Source organism: Buceros rhinoceros, unplaced genomic scaffold, assembly GCF_000710305.1.
Source record: "Buceros rhinoceros silvestris isolate BGI_N320 unplaced genomic scaffold, ASM71030v1 scaffold14287, whole genome shotgun sequence".
NCBI classification, from domain to species: domain Eukaryota; kingdom Metazoa; phylum Chordata; class Aves; order Bucerotiformes; family Bucerotidae; genus Buceros; species Buceros rhinoceros.
Genome location: NW_010424066.1, coordinates 58 through 20376, shown reverse-complemented (window position 1 = coordinate 20376; position 20319 = coordinate 58). Strand labels below are relative to the sequence as shown.

The 20319-nt window shown below is 38.4% G+C and overlaps 1 protein-coding gene across 1 annotated transcript in view; it reads right to left on the bottom strand.

The window, feature by feature from the left end:
- The window catches only part of LOC104487894 (phosphatidylinositol 4-phosphate 5-kinase type-1 beta), a gene marked incomplete at its 5' end in the record, with an annotated part of 35796 nt that extends 15954 nt beyond the window's left edge, over positions 1 to 19842 (bottom strand). The window contains 4 exons of the mRNA XM_010140657.1: positions 2874 to 3173; positions 4855 to 5007; positions 10149 to 10266; positions 19712 to 19842. Of these exons, the coding sequence (XP_010138959.1) occupies positions 2874 to 3173; positions 4855 to 5007; positions 10149 to 10266; positions 19712 to 19842 (702 nt within the window). The remainder of the gene's footprint in view (positions 1 to 2873; positions 3174 to 4854; positions 5008 to 10148; positions 10267 to 19711) is intronic.
- Positions 19843 to 20319: the final 477 nt, after the last annotated feature.

The window sequence follows — 20319 nt, the reverse complement described above, 5'->3', positions numbered from 1 at the left end:
TACAGGCACATTGGTTTTACAAATTAAGCAGTCTGAAGTGAATAAGGCTTCAAAGCAAAGATTTTTAGGAAAGCGATGAAGGCAAATGAACTTACTCATTTTTAGTGACGTTTGGCTGTAGTGTGAATGGGGCGGGTGATACAGTGATACTAGACACAGATCACAGTAGGTGCCCATCACCTTCTTTGTCATCACCAGCAAGTTCTGCCAGACCTCTGCGCTTAGAGACGGAGTTTAAGTGGCTATCAGCTGTGAACGTTTATTAAAGAAGCAGGAAAAAAACCCCTTGCTTACTGATTCTGCTTGTAGAATATGAACAACGAAAATATAATCCAAACTTAAGCAACACAGAAGGTAATTTCTTAGCCCTACAATATTGGTAAGGTCAAACATTTCCTTCCTTTAATGATTTTTTTAATTCCAGTGCCTACACTAACTTTCTCACTTTGGAGTAAAAGGAAAAAGAGATTACAGGTTTTGAAGCCCCAAGTCAGTTATCACTTGCACTAAGTAGCCATTTAAGTAGCACGTGGGCAGAAGAAAGCAGTGGCAAAACTTATGTCCTTGTCCTGAAACGGATTGAGCATCTATATTCTTTCTAAAGGCAGTAGTACAAGGCAGGTAGATCCAGCCTCATTCGTGGAGCAAATTCAGCTGTAGAAAGATAACAGTATCTGTTTCCTTTATTTTGCAACAGAGGGTAAGATGTTAAATAGGAAAAAAAATTTTTATGTACATATAACGTTCTGTGTATCTCTCTCTCCACAGACACATATACACATACTATACTGTAGTGTATATATACACATTTATGCACATATCTTGATTAAAATTCTTATTTTCTTTTGATAATCTTATGATTTAACTGGGCCTTTAAGAAGTCTAGGCTGACTTTAGAGTTGTTAACCTAAGATTACACATTGAAAAACCTGATGTTTAATTCAGTACTTAAAGAGTTCTTTGAAAGTACAGGTAAATTCTTGGTATGTGGTATTTATATGTAACAATTAAATGACTGACTTTTGTTTTTACTTTTCAGTCCAGTTCTCTCTTTTATATACTGTTTATTATTTTCTATACAGTATATCCCTCCAGGCTTTTACCTGGTACGTAACCTTCAGTAAGTGGCGGGGCGGGGAGGAGCGGGGCAGGGGTGGGGGTGTGATGCACAAAAGGGCATCCAGATCCCCAGATGTGACATTCTGATGCATTCTGCATTATCCCCCATGGCAGGATATCAGGAAACGTTTAACTGCAAGAGGCTACAAAAAGAACAGTGTGTGGTGTTAGATAAATGTCTCATGCTGAATATGCAGCTGAACATTAGGTCACCCAGTTTTACAAACTGAGCACAAGGCATTGCAGAATTCTATGATAATCAAACAAAAATTGCTATTCATGTGCAAAAACAACGCTTTCCATCTTGCACCACAGGTGGCATTGAACAACAAACTGCGATGTTCAAGATGCCTCTTTAATGTAATGAGTTCAGCCTACCCTTTCTGCTGTTTTATTAGGAAACTCGTAGGATTCCCCTCAAACAAAGCCAATCTTTTCATTCCACAACTCCTAAGAACCTTGTGAAACTCCCCTTTTTCCTACTTTATATTTACTAACCATTTGCTACAGAAGAAATTCCATTTTACAACAATGTTCCCGGTCCACAAAAGGCACTGATTCCATTTACCAAGGTGCTCTCAAAGGACAATGGCAGATAACATTTTCAAGGCAGGAAAAGGGTATGAGGACATTGACACTATCTTTCAGCTGAGGAAGAAATGACTTTGCTCCACAAAGAAGATTGCTGCCACTAGACATGCCTCACCCATCCAGTTTCCTAGCTCTTGTTAACTTAGAGGCATACCTACATACAGTTTTATCATATGTAACCATGGTACCTCAGAGCTAATTGCATCTCAAAAAAAAAATCACTAAAATCTCCCAATTAATGGAAAGCAATAATAAGAATTTTAAAAAATCTCTACTGGACTACTTTCCTATATTAATCTGTAATTTCACAGGTGGCTCAATGTAATCCTGGATGTACAAACAAAGAGGGGAACAGTCCTGCAGGAAAGGATCTAGGGGCTGGGCTGGATGGTCAGCAATGTATCCCGGGGTGCACAGTATACCCAGCTGGTTGAAAGAAGTGATTGTCCCAATATACTCAGCATTGGTGTGGTTTCATCTCACGTATTATGTGCAGTTTGGGGCTCCACAAAGGATACAAAAATATTAGAATGTGTCCAAAGGAGGGCAACGGTGATCATGAAAGAACTTGTGAGGAGCAGATAAGGATACTAAGGTTGTTCAGCTTAGAAAAGAGGAGACTGAGGAGTAGCCTCATTACTATCTACAATTTCTTCATGAGGGAATCTAGAAAGGGTAGTGCTGATCTTTGGTGTCTGATGATAGGATGTGAGGGATGGCTTAAAGCTGCATCAGTGAAGTTCAGATTGGATAGTAAGAAAAAGGACTTCAGTGAGAGGGTGCTCAAGCACTTGGATAAATTTCCGAGGGAATTGGTCATGGACTCAAGTCTTTTGGTGTTCAAGAAGCATTTGGACAATGCTCTTATATATAAGGTTTAACTTTCAGATTGCCATGTATGGAGTCAGGAGCTGGAGTCAATGACTCTTGTGGATCACTTCCAGCTCAGATATTCCCTTCTATGATCTCAAATCCCATCAGCTTAACTAAAACACTGGCTTCATCAGTGCTTTGACATCCATAGTTTTTCCTTAAATAAATTGCATGGAAAGGAACAGAGGTTAAACAACATCCAGAGCCACGTCCTGCTCTCTCTTTTGTTGAAGTAAATCTAGAATGAATACAAACATGGAACTTTAAATAATTAAGTAAGTTTTACTCACTCGACAATCCCGCTGTAGTGTTTTCATTAGCGCACTGTGTGTTTCAGAGTCAAAATACAACCCATCATGCATATCTTGCAAGAAATCCAAGTCTTTGAATGTAGGGTTGGACTTCTCTCTCTCTTTTCTTGATGCTCTCCGTTTGTATGTGGAGCCTTTCAAATCATATGTGAAATGCATTTTCAAGGCTCGTGGCAAAACATTATTCATTACAACAATTCTAATATTAATGCCTCCTGACTGAACGCAGTACAGCCCATAAAATTTGGGTAGAAGAGTCCTTGGATTCTGGTTGAGATTCTAAAACAAAAGAGATATTGTTAGTATGTCTATTTTTAATAAACTTAGGTGCTTAATAAATTTTTTTCTTAATACCAAAGGACATTAACAAACATCAAGAAAAGTGTGCATGTTTTCTTATTCAGAGTAGTCTCCTTAACCAGTTGATTTTCCTTGTGGGTCTGTATTTCAGAAAGCTAGCATAAACATTGCCAGGAACTTAACCACCAAGCGCAGGGCAGTAACTGCATTTATGCCAGGTTTCTCCTTCTCATACCCCATGAATGAGCAGACAAGGCCAAACCTAAAAGCATCCCAAAGATTGAATTTATTTATTCTGACCTGAATAACCTTTGCATTCCACCTGCTGGAAGGAGTTTGGGTCAAATGTAGTTCTCAGTACCCCGATCGGGATTCTGAAAAACAGAACCCCTGCCTCCATAAGGCTTAACACTGAGGGTTAGTGCCAAACAACCAAGTTGTCTTCACAGGAGTGTGAGGCCATAAGAGAACCACAACTGATTATCAGAACAGAAAATGCTGAAATAATCCAAACTTCACAACAGGCAAAATACTGACTAAGAGAACAGAGATCAGATCAAAAATCTTCCTTCTGAATATAACTACTCTCAGTTTTTGGCATGAAAAAGACAAACAAGAAGGGGAAAAACTATTCAAGTCTTACATGATTACTAAGTCACAACATACAACTATGGAAATAGTTGTATAATCACAGTGAAATAATCACAGTGATTGATGTTTTACACGTTGGATATGGTAGCAATGAGAATAAAGTTCTGAGAAACAAAGCAAAGTGGCCTTATATTTACTTGTAATAACTCAAACTTATGCTTGAGCTGATTATCATTATTAGAAATCATAATCCAAATAGTACATGCTACCATTGCTCTTTTTGATGCTGTCAGTGCTTAATTGTTTTTTTAGCCAGAGAGTGAATCTATTTTATGGTAGTGTCATAATGACAGCATTTGTCATTTTCAGTACAAGTGAGAGGGTAACTTTTCAAGTGTTTACTAAGAAAGAAAGAAAACTCTGAAGTCTTGCACAGCACCCAGAAGAAACTCTTTTCGTATGTATGAATAATACTGGTTTGGAAAAAAAAAAAAAAGAATAATTAAATTCTACTTACTTTGGATCAACAGTTCCCTTTTCTGAAAACTGACACATGTAAAACAATGCAATTGACTTAGCATTAGCCCTCAAAAGCTCCATGTAAAAATTAAATTTTGAAAAAATATTTTACATCATTCTTTTAACACATGAGAATGGAAATCAGAAGTAGTCTAGAAACAAAAGTGAAACTGACCGGTCTAGTTTCTGTGTCCACTCTGAGTGAAATGCAGAGGGTAGACAAACACAAAATGGAGAAAAAAGTTGAATTAGAAATTTAGAAACCTTTTTTTTGTTACTATCTTATTAGAAGCAAAGTTTGGTATCAAATAAGAAGACATTCAGCTTCACCTTGATTGCTAAAGGAACAGAAATTATTATCTTAAAATATATTGTCGATTTATATCTATTCTTTCTGATGTGAATGGGGTACAACGTTGAAAGGTAAAAAATGTAAAAAATGTGAAATACAGATAAAGCCAATGAAAGACTAAAAAGACAACAAATGAAACTGAATCTTCAGACATGAAACAGGAAAAATGAAGGTAAAGTGCAGTCTTCAGTTACTTACCATATAATAACCCGGCAAGAGCTTCTGAAGAAACTCAGCCTCTTTGTGTTGAACTGTTTTGATGATGAACTCGTCATCACTAGTTACAAAAAATAAGGACCCGCTGGCACCTGGGTTGGATAATTCAATTAAAGGCTCACTGCAGATTGAGTACTGGAAGAGACAAAACATTCTTTTTCACTGTCAATTCACGTGTTACTCAAACAAATTTAATACAAAGAATTACATGTTCAGATAGGCGCAGGAGAATCATGGAGATTCTTTTTTTGTCTTCAAACTGCAGAACCTCTACTACTGTGCAGCAAGCTGCATCGTAGCAGTTTGGCTGAGATTTGGCAGGGCAGTTGTTACACACCACTCTGCTCAGGACATGCTGCACAACCATGAAAAGCAGCTGGCAGCTGAGCATATGGTCCCTTTCACAACTTACTGGTGAACCTTCCCTGGAATTAAGTAAATGGTTCAAGTGGACAGAGTCCATGCCCACACCATCAGCACTGCAAATTGAGTCAGAAGCCTTAAGACGACATTTTCACTGCAACTGTTCACTCTTCACAGCCATTTATGAAACAGGTACAGGAACTTGTTAGACAAGCATTCTGAGAGCAGAGGTTTCTCACTACAAACAAACAGGTAATCCCATTTTGTGAAATCAGGGTTAGAACCATCAGAATAATAATCTCAGTATAGCTGCTAATATAGTTTTCTGATGGAAAACTAGATGGAAACAGAAAAACTAAATACCAATAAGCAGGAAAAATTTGGTTTAGGAGGATTATTAGAGATTCTAGACAGGCTTTCTCTTCCACAGGGACACAGTAACAATTGCTAACACATTAAGGAGGAAAAAGACACCAAGGAATATTCCTTACTAGTAGAATCTAATTGCACACAGAGGCTAATGTACTTTTATTAAATCTCCAGTAATTCACACTTCATGCTTCCTTCAAACAGAAGAAACATTAAGCTCAAAACCACAGAAAAATCTGTTTATATTAACCTCAAGAGCTTGTCTAAAATATAGTATCAGTAAACTTTCATTCACACACTCTTTTCCTTTGTTACATATCTTCAGTTTTACTCACTTGGACACTTACTGTATAGTCCAATATTCTAAGGCTTCAGTCTTTGAAAGAAATAGAATTAGGACATGAATTGTGAGTAGTGTAAGGACTAGGGAATTTTTCTTAGCAGTGCAGTATGTCCGCTAGTCTTCTCAGAACAAAAGGAGTAACTGTTTCAGTAACAAATATCTCGTTTACTGGTCATTGCCTGAGATGAGTTGAGCAATTCCACAAGAAAAAACAGTTTTGTTTGTTGAAAACAGTTTTCATTAAATTCAGCTGGAGTCTTGCCATTGATTTCAGTGGATGGTGACAGCAAAGAAAAGTGATACAAGAAAATCTAATAAATGTGTTCTCTTGTGAGCACTTGAGCTAAAGAAGTATGCTTCTTATGAACTCAAATCACTGCCTTAGTGCCTTTTCTTATCCTGTGTCCAGTTGAGGCTTTTCCCACACCTGCAATTTTTAAGAGACTTTTGCATGCTTTAAAAAAGTCTCTTATTTCTCTGCCTGCTTCTCCAGTTCACCCAGTTCCCATTAATATGAGAGACCTTTCTTATTAAACCTTTAGTTGTAATCATCCACAGGTAGAACAGCAATGCCAGCCTGTAATACCACGGACCTTGAGAGCAAATCACCACTTGTACTGCAACCCCTGTGTTTTTCTTGACAAAATACATAAAGTTTTATGAAAAACTGTCATTATTGTAAGCAGCTGAAACCAAATACCCTAAACATTAAAGCTCAATAAAACACTATAGCCTTATTATACTACACTGAGTTGGTAATTTTACAATTGAGTTCATTCCTGTAAAGTAAGTCGACGTACCAAGAGCTGCTTTACAAAAAGCACAGCTAATTTTGACTGGACAATTGTGTATGAAAGTTAAATCAAAACTGAAAAGAAAGAAAAGCCCTATGCTCCTGACAATTACTTTATGATCGAGAAGTTTCCTTGCATAATGTCAGTACTCCATGAGGCTTTCAGTGACAACATAATTCTATCAGCTATTCAACTGTATTTAGCCATATCATTCAGTCTGACTCCTACAGTGCATTACCGCTCAACTGCCTTCAAAAAGGTGAAACTGTAAATCTCTGGGCTTTGTCATTGCAAATTAACAGTGTAAAGTCACATATGCTTGCTGTAATTGCTCCTCTCCTCACTTCCCTTCTCCTTCAGCCACAGTTGGACCATCATTTGGCATATTGTTACAGTACAGTGTTTTGGATTCTGAATTGGAATTACTGTCACTACATGACAGGTCCAGATTTCACAGAAAGAAGATTGTCTGTTCAGCCAGAACCCTGACACATGCTATTGGGAGCAATAACCAGATGTTTTGGGAAATGGGTTCCAAACTAAAGATAGTTTTGTTTTATGATCACAGTATCCCTTTGATCACATCTGTCTCCAGACTGCAGGGGACTGCAATCTGCTCTGACTGCAAAGGGATGATCACTTGGAATCAGGAACAAAAGAAACAGAATCTAACACGCTTGCAGAGCAAGTATAACCCTAAAGGAGGCAGGCACCAGTTACAACACACACTGAAATTCCAACTATATTTCACAAAAATACCTGTTCATTGAACAAAATCTGCTTTTGCATTTTCAAGGAAAGAAGGTACACAATCTTGAAATTAGCTTTTCCAGTTGCTGCTAGTGTCTTTCTCCGTGCCAAGAGGAAAAAGAATCTGCAACAATTTGCTTTACTGGGAATTTTCTTCAGGGATTACTTATTTTGTAGCTGAACTGAGTCGTCACAAATCTTTTATCAACAGCAAGAGGTCTTTCTATAATATTTAATTTATGATACTGCAAATGCTTCCTTATATGGAACAGAATTTGCAGGTGACAAATGGCTTTACTCTATTTACTATATTTACTCAGGTTTTTTTAGCAGCTGGCACCATGGCCTGCATACTTCATCTTTTATCAAGTCCATAAAAGGAGATAAACAACATATTACATAATGTCAGCACTGTCCTGCATGACAATCTGATCTCTAAGTTGGAGACACATAGATTTGGTGGATGGACTATTCAGTGGATAAGGACTTAGGTGGATGGCCACACTCAGAGCTGTTGTCAATGGCTCGATGTCAGAGTGGAGACCAGGGATTGGTATTGGGACCAGTGCTGTTTAACATCTTTGTTGGTGACATGGACAGTGGGACTGAATGATCCTCAGCAAGTCTGCCAACAACACCAAGCTATATGGGGCAGTTGACATGCTGGGGAGAAGGGATGCCATCCAGAAGGACTTTGACAGGCTTGAGAGGTGGGCCTTTGCAAACCTGATGAAGTTCAGCAGGGCCAAGTACAACATTCTGCACCTGCATCGCAGTAATCCCAAGCACAAATACAGGCTGGGCAGTAAGTGGATTGAGAGCAGCCCTGCAGAGAAGGACTTGAGGGTGTTGGTTGACAAGGAACACGACCCAGCAATGTGTGTTTGCAGCCCAGAAAGCCAGCCACATCCTGGCCTGCCTCTAAAGAAGCACCAGGAGGTGAAGAGAGATGATTCTCCCCCTCTGCTCCACTCTAGTATGACCCCACCTGGAGTGTTTTGCTCTGGAGCCCTCAACAAAAAAAGGACATGGACCCACTGGAGCAAGTTCAGAGAAGGGCAACAAAGATGATCAGAGGAATGGAGCACCTTTTCTATGATAAAAGACAGAGAATTGGTGTTGTTCAGTTCGGAGAAAAGAAGGCTCTGGGGAGACCTTATTGCAGCCCACCAGTATCTAAAGGGGGCCTACAGGAAAGCTGAAGAGGGACTTTTTACAAGGGCATGTACTGATAGTCCATGGGACAATGGCTTTAAACTAAAAGAGGGTAGATTTAGATTAGGAAGAAATTCTTTACTGTGGAGGTGGTGAGGCACTGGAACAGGCTGCCCAGAGAAGTTGTGGATGCCCTGGAAGTGTTAAAGGGCAGGCTGGATGGGGCTTTGAGCAACCTGGTCTAGTGGAAGGTGTCCCTAATTCATGGCAGGGGCAGAATTTGAAACTAGATGATCTTTAAGGTCCCTGCCAACCTAAAACGATCCTGTGATTAAAACTCCAGCCCACCTGCACTTCCCTGCTACTAACATCTATATTTCTAAAGGAATGATGTGGTTTTGTAGGTAGCTATTGTCATGAGGGTCAGAAACAAAATCTATACGTAGTATTAAAAGGAGTAAAAATCAGACAACCTTATTTGACCTAAATAAAAGCAAAACTAGCTAAGTTTTGCTTTTAGGCTCATTGTCCAAGAAGGAAAAAAACCCCTTGTAACATACTGGAACACCACAGAAGTTAGTGAAGTAATATATTAAGAAACATTTCAGCACCATTTAATAATTTTTTTTTTTCACTCCTTCAAACTCTTTCAAATTCTTTTGGTTCTAAAGAATCAGTTATCAACAAAGGAACAAAAATATCTAAAAATTCATTCAAAATAAGTTAATAAAAATCTCACATAAACCTGCTAATTTGTACTGGAACTCTGATTTATCGGGTGGACGGACACGAGGCAAACTGGACACGAGGCAAACTGGACACGAGGCAAACTGGACACGAGGCAAACTGGACACGAGGCAAACATCTAGAAAGCAATCCAGCACTTTGCTTTCACATTATCCTTCCAAAGGCAGAACTACAGGAGAAGTAAAATAGTGGATCCTTGTCTCTGGCACTGCAAGAAGGCGGTTCTACCAAGTAAACACTTTTACGACAGCAGCAAATACATAATTTTTTTCTCATTTAAACAGTTGACTACTGAGAAGGAGTAAGTCTTCAAACTAGAAAATACAGAGAACAAAGGAGGTACTCTAAAATGTTTAAGTTCACCTCACACTTTTCTCAAGGCTAGATGGTAACATTTGCAGACAAACACTTACTTAATGAAGTGAATAAATAACATAAATAACATAAGACCACTCTGCTAGAACTGAACTGGTAGAAATCACATGAGTGGTGACTATAACTTCTCTAGAAAAAAAGACCTGAATGAGCAGTAATACTTGTTACTCTAGTCTATTTACAGCAAGAGTAGTTTTTTATAGGAATAGTCTCAAAGATGAAGAATTAAAATTTTCATAAAACACTAAAAATATTCAGTAGTTGTAGACCATTCCACACACAAAATTCGACACCCATTTGGACACCATTAAAACATTCTCTTTGGTCACTAGTATACATTACAACCTTTTGTAACTCAAAGGAAAACTGCAAGCTCTTACCAAGTAATCATCAGGCTTGATACCAAAAAGTTCTCTGAAATACCGGAAGGCAAGAGGTGCATACGTCTTAAATCTGAAGTCAGGGTAATGATGAGCAGGGGTGAGATTGCTCCCTTCACTGAAAACAAAAAAAACCCAAACCAAATTATTACTGAGCAATTTTTAGCAACTTTCTTCTTGCGGGTGGTTTTAGTGTAAAGCTGCCTAACGCAAACATCAGCCTTTGGAGACAAGAGTCATAAATTAAGATAACCCCCTGTATCACCATTAATCTGTGTAATAGGAATTTTCTGGCAGTGTTCTCTCTGTTTCTTTCTCCTGCCTTAAAGGAAATTACTATTTTCACCATCCATATCCATTTGCACAAAGATCAGGCTTAAACTAATGCTACAATATCTGATACCCCTCTGAGGTAAACCAGTCTAATAGCTTACCGACACAGGAAGGGTCACCCCCACCTCATGTAAGTGCTTGCAAAAAGTTTGAAAGTCAACGCAGCAAAACAACGTCCTATGAGCTTGGTGACCTGAACTGGTTTGCAAGAAAGTCAGATAATAAGGACAGAACAACATAGAGGGAAGAATCACATGGGCAGAGCAGTGGGAACAAGGTAGGACTACATATGTTTTTTGGTGCCAGCAAACACTGATAGGCTCCGCAAGAAATAGTGTCATCAGCATTAGTCTTTCTGCAGACTAACTACAGTTATGGTATCTCTTTCTTTCTTGCTAGTACAGTCCAGAATTGGGAAGCCGTTCTGGCTTTGCTGACCTTCAAGTGGCTTTCTGCTTCTCTGTCTGTCATGTCATGTATTTTACCCTACCTCAACCTAAATCTGCACTAACGCACATGCTCAGTTAGCTAAATAGGAACACAGGGTACGGACTCTTTGGGGAATTCTGGAAAATGGTATGCAGTTATATGCAAGACACAGATTCAAACTAGAAGAGGCACAGACAAAGACTACTACAGTGACCAGCCTGAAAGATAGACTTTCTTAAAGGGGAAAAAAAAACCCAAACCAAGAACAACAACAAAAATCACTGTAGCCTCCTTAGCTCTCTTCCTTGTCTGAATAATTACTATCTCACTGCATTTTTAGGCTGCAGTTGTACAAGTCTCAAGTTGTATAGTACAAGTTTTAAGCTAAATGAAAAGGTCAGCAGCAAAATGCTGTCAGAAGGAAAAAAAATATTTTAAACTTCCTAGGGATTCATTTATGATGGAAAATAAAATAAGGCTTTTATGTGGAAGACTGAAGTTCTACATTATGATTTCAAAACAAACAAGAACAGCTTTAAGACAAAGTTTGATGGCCTCTGAAATATTTGATAAATATATGAGTACTAAATCCAAGACAGTGGCCACACAGTGGCCAAACCTCAGCTCTTCCAGCACTCCTTTATTCATTAACCCTAACTAAGTTATTCAGAAATGCAGGATGTACCTCTATGCTTAGCAATAAGAATATCCAAAGTATAAAAAAAAGAAATAAATAAGGAAGCTAAGGATTCACACAGACATGAAAAGAAATAAACTCCAAGCAACATTCCTGCAAAAACTATATTAAATAACATGAAAATTTTCAAAAGCTGTGATTCTGTATAATTAATGCTTTTTCTATCAATGTCCACTTCCATTAATAGTAATTTGATGACAGAAGTCTACCCAGCCCACCTAGCTGCCCTTGCATGCATAGCACCAAAACCCAACATGCTGATGATTAAACAGTGTGAGCTGGTGAACAAGGCTCCAGAAATGCATATACTTCAGACTCTTGAAAACAATATGAAAGGAGGTGAAAACCTACCTGATTTCTGTCTGGAAATGACAAAAAGATGTTTGTGGATGACCAAGGATACATACACAGACATCAGAATACTGCTGCTTTGTGGAGTGCTAAATCATACAGTTAACAGCTAGTGGAGGCTAGTGAACTTGTCTGATCACTTCATAGTTTACCATTTCACAACCCCAAGGTATTACAATCAAATCCACATGTATTTTATTGTTCCATTATACAGTAAACAATGGAAATCAGCAGAGTACTAGCTGAAGTAGTAGATGAAGTTACTAGGCTGAAGATGGCAGATTTTCTTACGGTAAAGACTGGCTAATGCTTTTTCTTCTATGTTCTTCAGCTGCAGTTCCTTCAGCTCCTCAGAACACTATCAGTCTTGCCCGACACTAAGTTTTGTACACCTGGATGCATATCATTGCATTTTTGTGCAATATAAGGATGCCACAGAAATAATATACAGCTACAGTGGGAACCTGGAGACATACTTCTAAATGCATTTAATTGTTATAAGAGGCAGACAAGAATAAAACAGAGCATTCTCTGCTGAAACGTCACATCATTGTCAGGGAAAATTAATCACCTAAACTTTACAAAGAAGTCCTACCTTCCAGAATGTAAATAGCCCTATAAGTCTGCTTCCTGCAGCCATTACTCAAAAATGTCTTTTCTGAAAGCAATAAATAGATTACATGTCCTTACTACACAAGAACAAGCACTGTGTTGGAACTTCACCAGGCTGAAATGAAAATAGGTTTGCTATAATGCCATGGGTCTAAAGGATTTCACATGTGCATATGGAGTAAAATAACCAATGCTGGACCTACAGGTGGACAGTAATGCAGAACAAGTGGAGATTTATTCCAGAAAACAGCAAAAAGGAGTAATTATTTTGAAACAGCATCTACAGAGAGGGCAATTCTATGCATTTAGAGCACGAGCTTACTTTGTTGCAGATGTGACAGTCAATTTCACTATGCTGACAGGTTTGGTTATCCTTTGTAAAATCATCTAAAGAAATCCATTTTACAAAAGTCTATTTTAAACATACTAATTAGTTTCAGCTTCATTGCCTAATAGAATATTTACAGGATCCCAACAGTAAGCTCTTCAGTGATTCAAGAAGTAAGCTTGATAGAAATTTAAGTTTTCTTGGATACCCCTCTGGGAGAAAGTTTGTAAGGTTCTTTCGTTCCTACTTTTAACAGAAAAAGCACTCTCATTTCAGTAATCTACTACAGTAATGGAAAACCTTCAAATTCCTTGTCACTTAGTATGTCCTTACTCTTACCTGAAAAAGACTGTTTCCACTGTACAGAACGCCTGATGTAAATACATCTCTATCTTACTTAAACAAGAAATAATTCACCTTCTACACTATTACCTCGACAGAATGTACTTCCTGTTTTCTCAAAGTGCATTTCACTCTGATTGGATTAAAGTGTATGTGCAAAGCACTACATATTTACATACTATTTTTAATCAGGCTACGGAGTTTGATGGGGATAGTTATGTCTTTGAAGTTGAACAAGAAAAATACCCATGATACGTTGACAAAAAGCTTAATCTATAAAACAGAGCTTTGGATATGACGAAAGTGTACTTTATTAAGAGAAGGAGGTAATTGGGCAATTTTCCTCTCAGATAGTTTAGAGCACAGGCCTACCAGACAAAAAACCAAGAAAAATAAGGCGTTTTAATACCAGCTTTAATTCTGGCAATCTTGAGGAATTCAAGCCTCTGTACAAGAGCTATGACAAACAATACAGGCTTTGGAAAGATTAGGAAGCAATTTTAACTTACGAGGTTTCTAATAACTTTAGCTGCAAGGCCCACAAAAACAAAAAGAATTAAAAAAAAGAGATTAAGCTTACTATGTGAGTTTGCTTTAATAGTTAAATTTTTATATACATTTTTTTTAATCAAGCACATCTAGAACTGACTAGTATGTGCATCTTAACCTGTCTCTTAGTAAATACTGAGGGTTGTTTTTTCTAAGAGTAGGTGGTGCAATATCAAAAATATTAAACTAAAACTAACTATATATGTAATGGCTAGCCACATGTGAATTTTGCTGAACAAGACACCCAGATATGTTTTTTGGCACCTTTTCTTTACTATGGCTTCACTCTGGTAGGATGTAGTCAGGAGACAGCACACCCATCTGAAGCGGTGGAGAAGGCTAGCTGCATCTCTTGGTAGCAAGCCTTCATCACAGAGCAACATGAATAGACTCTGATGTAGCTGTTAATAAAAGAAATATTCGTGCTTTAGTTGTGGGCCCATGTATATCTTTCTTGTATGTATTGTAGGAAGAGTGATGAGAAGGAACACCCTTATCAGTTGTGAAAGCAATCTTTAAAATCTTAAAATCCAAAATTAAATGCTCCCGATATTAAAAAATAAGAATATCCAATCTCAGTTTCACTGTTGTTGGATAAAGCTGCTCTTCTACAATACATCAAAATGCATTTAAAATCTCTATCCAAGTTGCAAACTGGAGATGACATTAAAGCAAGGGATCTCAGAGTACTTTAAAAATAGTTTAAGTATGTCTACATAACCATACAAGTATTCAGGTTATCACAGGTTTACCAAGAATTTGACAGTAATAGAAGTAGCTAAGACCAGTAACTCATAATGAACATGTTTTTGCTTTTATTGCCACAGTATTTCAAATACTATTCATTCTCCAAACAGAAATTACTTCATCTTAATCTGTGCTATCACTCTATTCACAAACCATAAAAAGTGTGTCAGAACTTGGGTCATTCTGTGCATCTCTGCAACTGAAGCACCAAGAGCAGCAGCGCTCTATCAAAGGCTTCAGGTCACTTATCTGTCTTGTGAAACTGCCCAACTGGAAACAAATACAGTGGCATAAGTTACACAACAACGAAGCAATAGTGTAAACACTTGAGTACAATTAACAAAGAGAGTGCAGAGCAGTCTATACTTCTTTAATTATAACCACATTACTTAGCCCACCAGGTAACCTATGATACAGGGTTTGGTACAAAGATATTTGCAAGGGCAAGTGTCAGTGTTCCTCATTTTTCCAAATCAGACCTCAAACATGTACCAGCAAACAGCACACTTCAGTTTTAGATGTAGGGTAAAACAGACTTGTTAAAATACATTCAAGGTTTTACTTCTCTTATTTGGACTTTCATCCAAATGCTATCATATTACAATATTAAGCTTTTGACATTAAATAGCAGAAAGCACTGAAAAACCTTTTATTAGCATCACAATATAAGAAATTGAGTCAATTCACTGTACAAATGCTTGTAGCTGCAGGGTGCATCTAACAGACTTACTAGTTAAATTAGAAACCACAGAAAGTGTTCAATCTGTAGGGTCTAGACCCTGAAAAATTAAGCGTATTAACAAGGGAAGTGCACAAGACTGATAACAGCTTGCTGCAAAAAGGTCAAACTCACAGCTGTGCTTGGCGGCAGCCTCCATCTAAGAAAAGGAAAAGAGATGGAGCCCAAAATATACTGTCTTGCTCCAAATTGTCTGCATTTCTGAAGCTGTACGAGTGACAAGTTAGCTGATAGAATAAAGCAACTTATATTCAGTTTCTCAAGCATCACTGTAGAAAATGTGCCTACTTAGTATACACCTGCTGGAAAATCCTAGCAAGTTGCTCACATTGCCAACTCACAGGCAGCTGCATGGCCCCATGGCCCAGTGTCCAGCCTGAGTCACCACTGCCTGACTTACAAATTCAGCAATGAGCCTTTCAAACCACAGCCACATTACAAGGAGCCAGATCCACATTTGAATCAAGCAGCTGTCAAAACATTGCTGTAATCACATTACACAAATGACTGATTTGGAGGCAAAATGTGCCACCAAGAAATCAACTAGCGCCAACCAAGGAAGTCGGGGCACACCACATAACGCAAGAAGGGTAGAATATGCCCCACACAAGTCAGTCATATGATGGAGTGTAGAGAGGACAGGCAGGATGCACAACCTTCCCAGCGAATCCTCCAGCCACTGCTGCGGCAGTACCAGCACCAGGTAAGCAACTCTGTTTCTGAGTTTCCAAAGCAGTGTTTAAAAGCCAGAAGAAAGGTTATTTGGCATAGTTCCCCCCTGCGGTTCCACCCTATTCAGATAACCGGGTGGATACTTTAGACACTGTACCTTCAGAATCAACTGGGTCACTGCAGACTGCATTTGTTTCTCAGTCCATGGAGCACATTTGCATAGCGCCATTTAAACTCAGCCTGGATGGTGGTTCACAATGAACTCCTTCAGAGCAGTCCCTAGTAATACCTCACTTAGTTTCCAAAGGCAACATTCTAGAAACCCCTGGGCAGCCCAAAGAGAAAGGGACAACAATGGGGATGCCACAGTGTGAAGCAGAAAGTGACAAAGACACTTTTTCACCTTCACCACCACTACAACGTAAAACCCAAATCAAAGACCTCTGCAATTCAAATCTAGCCCCTGTACAGAGATACCTGTACTTCACTCAGAGTCGCTTCCTGAAATGAACACCTAAATGAAACTGGGCTAAACTCTGACCAGTTTAACCCAGTTATAATGTAACTCTGCACCTGCAATCTGTGGAGTTACTCCTGATTTAAATCTATAGCTCCCACAAGGAGCAGGGCAGTTACGTTCAGGACTAAACTGACGCCTTTTTTCCCTTGGCATTTTTTGCACTCCTTCAGGAATCCTGAACGCTGCTAGAAATGTTTTGCTATGGTTACTGAAGCTGAAGTACAGATGTTGGCGAGGTTTACTTCAAGGGGTGAGAGATACACAGATTATTTACCTTCTGCAACTGATAAAATTTATAAACAACGGTTGACTATTTTCCCCAGATAACACTATTTTGCTCTCTGGTGTGCAGGCTGCCATTTCCTTGCATTTCTACTAGCTCAGGTCTATTTTATCACTGCCACCATAACAGCAGTCCTGCTCCTGTCAGAGCAGCAGGTGTGCCTATGACTGTGCAAAACAGCTGCCCTCTGACCTCGCTGCCAGACCCAGATAAGGCAAGGTCTGGGAAAACACGGGTAGAAGGTAGAGCAGGACAGCTTGTGAGAAGGCAGGTTGCTGTGAACTGGCCACAATGAAGGGGGAAGTGCAGCTAACAGCCTGCTTGGAGTTGCAGCTGTATTATGTGTACCCAAAGCAAATGGAAAAAGGCTGCTCCTTGCTTGTAAATGCCTGCTTTCAGCACCACACATGCAGTGTGTCAGGTTCTCCGACTGCAGACACCTGTCAAAAAACTTACCTGATCTCGGCTTGCTCCAGGATGCTTCCAGGTAGGGGCTGGCCCACTGGACCTGCTGGTGTAACTTATTTCAACTAATTGCTTTCAACCCAAACCAATCCAAAAGCAAAAAAAAGCCATTAAAGTAATGACTTTAAACAATACTGCTTTCACACATTGGTACCATCCTAGAAAAAAGTGAAGAGCAACCGAGGTACATCTTGGGAGCCCTATCTGGAAAGAACATGCAACACTAGCTCTTTGTCCCTAACTAGTGTACCAAAGCTACCTATAAACGAGTCAGAAGTGATCCTCACAATGCCATCAAGAAAGAATCAATGCCCCCAACACTCTCAGCTAGGAAGAAAGAAGCCTGTATTATCATGTGCAATCCTAAATTATTACAATTTATGCAAACTAACACCACTTTGCATTGAAACCACTGTAGATAAGTGAATGTGCATGTTACATTGGGACATAGGAAGGAGTTGAAATATGGAATGTACGTACATTACCAGAAGAAATCATAGTTTTAATGGATTGATATGGATAGCCAATTTTTAGTTTCATGGAGAAGGTTACAAGCAAGTCCTCTTTATAGAGAGGTTCTTCGTTACAGTCAAGATGACTCACTATGTTACATACTTCTGCTTATGAGGGAAGTATCCAAAAAAAAAGGCAAGCTGTGCTGCTCTGGTCATTACTTTCATTTGTCTAATTTTCCTCATATGATTGATTTATTTATTAGTAGGAAACTGTCTAGCTGCTACTAAAGCTTTTATAATAAATTTAATGTTACACATTTTATGTGTAGTTCACACAGGCTATTTCTTCTAACTTTGTTTTCTTTTTAAGCCAGACGGGATCTCTCTCAGCTCACTCTTAAAATCAAACCAAAACAGAGGAATCTCATTTCTGAGTGTACATGCATGTAAGTTCCATGGAAGAGAAGTCATAGGCAATGCAATGGACTACAAACCACTTTATTTTACTTGTTCCTTTAAAACTACATTAAAAAAAGACAGAGATCAGATTTTTTCCAAAAGTCCTATGTAATAAAACAGTTTTAGCATGCATGTTTCATTTGATTTCCGTGAACAAAGCCAGTATCACAGTAAAACAAACTGCAGAAGACCGCATCACTGACATTTCACAAATATGATGGCTCACTCCTCCTCACTCTGTTTTTCAGACCAGTAAAAACTTTGTTACATGATAGGAAAATTTCTCAGCTGTAATTCGGATTTTTTCCAAACACAAACTTTGTGATCGCAGTGTATGAAAACACATGCATAGTTAGCTTCTATATGTTTTCCTAATCTACAGCAGAAAGTCTACAAAACTGTATACAAACCATATGGTTAGCACCAGAACAAGGATAGGAATACTCTCAGTTAGTAGGAACTAAAGAATATAACATAAAAGCCTCATTTCACATAAGAAAAATTTTCTTCTCTTGGTAGGATCTCGCAGTTCAGAGGAAAACTGGCGCTGAATCAAGCAAATTTACACGAGAAAGAAGACCACCTTTAAAGTGCCTGGAATTATTTTGTACACTGTCAGTTTAATTTTGTTTTATTAATTTACAATTCTTAAAAATTACTAATGTTATTAGAAACAGTTTACAAAGTAGAATTCAAACTGCACATGAAAAAAACTTTTAAAAACTCCAAAATGGCCAAATTCAGGGTATACTGCATATGTAGCATGTCCTTATGGAAATGATGGGCACTACTGGTACTTAGTTCTTCTAAGAGCCCAGACAACACTGAACAGAGCAAGTCATCCTGATTTTGAAATACATTTTTCCTAAATCTTTGTTTGTTTGTTCCTAGCAAATGTAACTTGGAAAAGTTACATGGCACTGTACTTCAGTTTCTGAACACCAAAAATGAGTATGACCTTGATTTCTCTCACCAGCATAACAGTATTATTACAAATTCTATACCATTAGCTTGGTAGCGATACAAATTGAGGTGGCCAAATAAAAAACACAACCTGTAGTCAGCTAGTAGGAGCTGAGCATCGTCACAAGTTAAAGTCCTGGATAGAATTTTATAGTGTGGTGCAAATTCTAATATTACTCTTAACATTGCAGGGCTTGAATTTTCATCAATTTTGACAACACCTCAACAAAATGGCAAGTGTTATACTCAGTTTTTAGAAATTAAACAAATGTGAATGTTGGACACCATTCTTCATTGCATGTTAATTAACTGCAATACTTAATTGCAAATCACTTCCAATTGTAATTAACAGCTACTTTAATTAAAAGAGTCACAATTACTTTCCTTCTCTAGAAGCAATAAGTCTCAAACCTTCAGCTAACGCATGATCTTTGCGGTTTTCTCCCTGTTTCCATTTTCAATGACAACATGAAGACAGAATAATTTTCAGGTTCTCATACATCATACTTACTCTAACCCCATTTTGTTAGACCGGGAAAACAATCCTTGTTTGAAATACCTAGTTAAGAGATTAATTATGAAATTCAATTGAAAATAAATTGAATAGGCTTGTCCTTACCTTGGTAGGAAGACACTTTCCACTACATAGAAGTCTTGCATAAGGACATCTCTGTCTGGTTTCGATGTCAGGTTTCCTACTGTGTATCCTATTCCCAGTTGAATAGCACCTTTAATAGCTGAGGATGCAGTCTGTGTAGAAAGTAAGAATTCAAGCATGAGTTTGCTAAAAATAGATTTCTGTTCTGTAACAGTAACATTAAATGCCAAAATCATTTTCATACCAATGTCATGTCACCTCTACCTCCTAGACCTCGGAGAAATGACTACTCAATTAAGTTTTAAAAGAAACACTGTTATAGCAAAAGCCACAAAAATAAATTCTGTTTGTACAGACTGAAACTTTTCAAATTGCCCAAACAGAACCCAATGTCTAAACTACCTCAACACTGAAGCACAGAATACCGTGTCAGAAGGGACCTCAAGAATCATCTGACCAACCTTTCTTGGCAAAAGCATGGTCTAGACAAGATGGCCCAGTACCCTGACCAGCTGAATGTTAAGCGTCCAACGTTGGGGAATCCACCACTTCCCTAGAAGTTTATTCCAATGGCTGACAGTTCTTATCGTGAAAAATGTTCCTCATGCCCAATCAGAATCTCCTCCCCA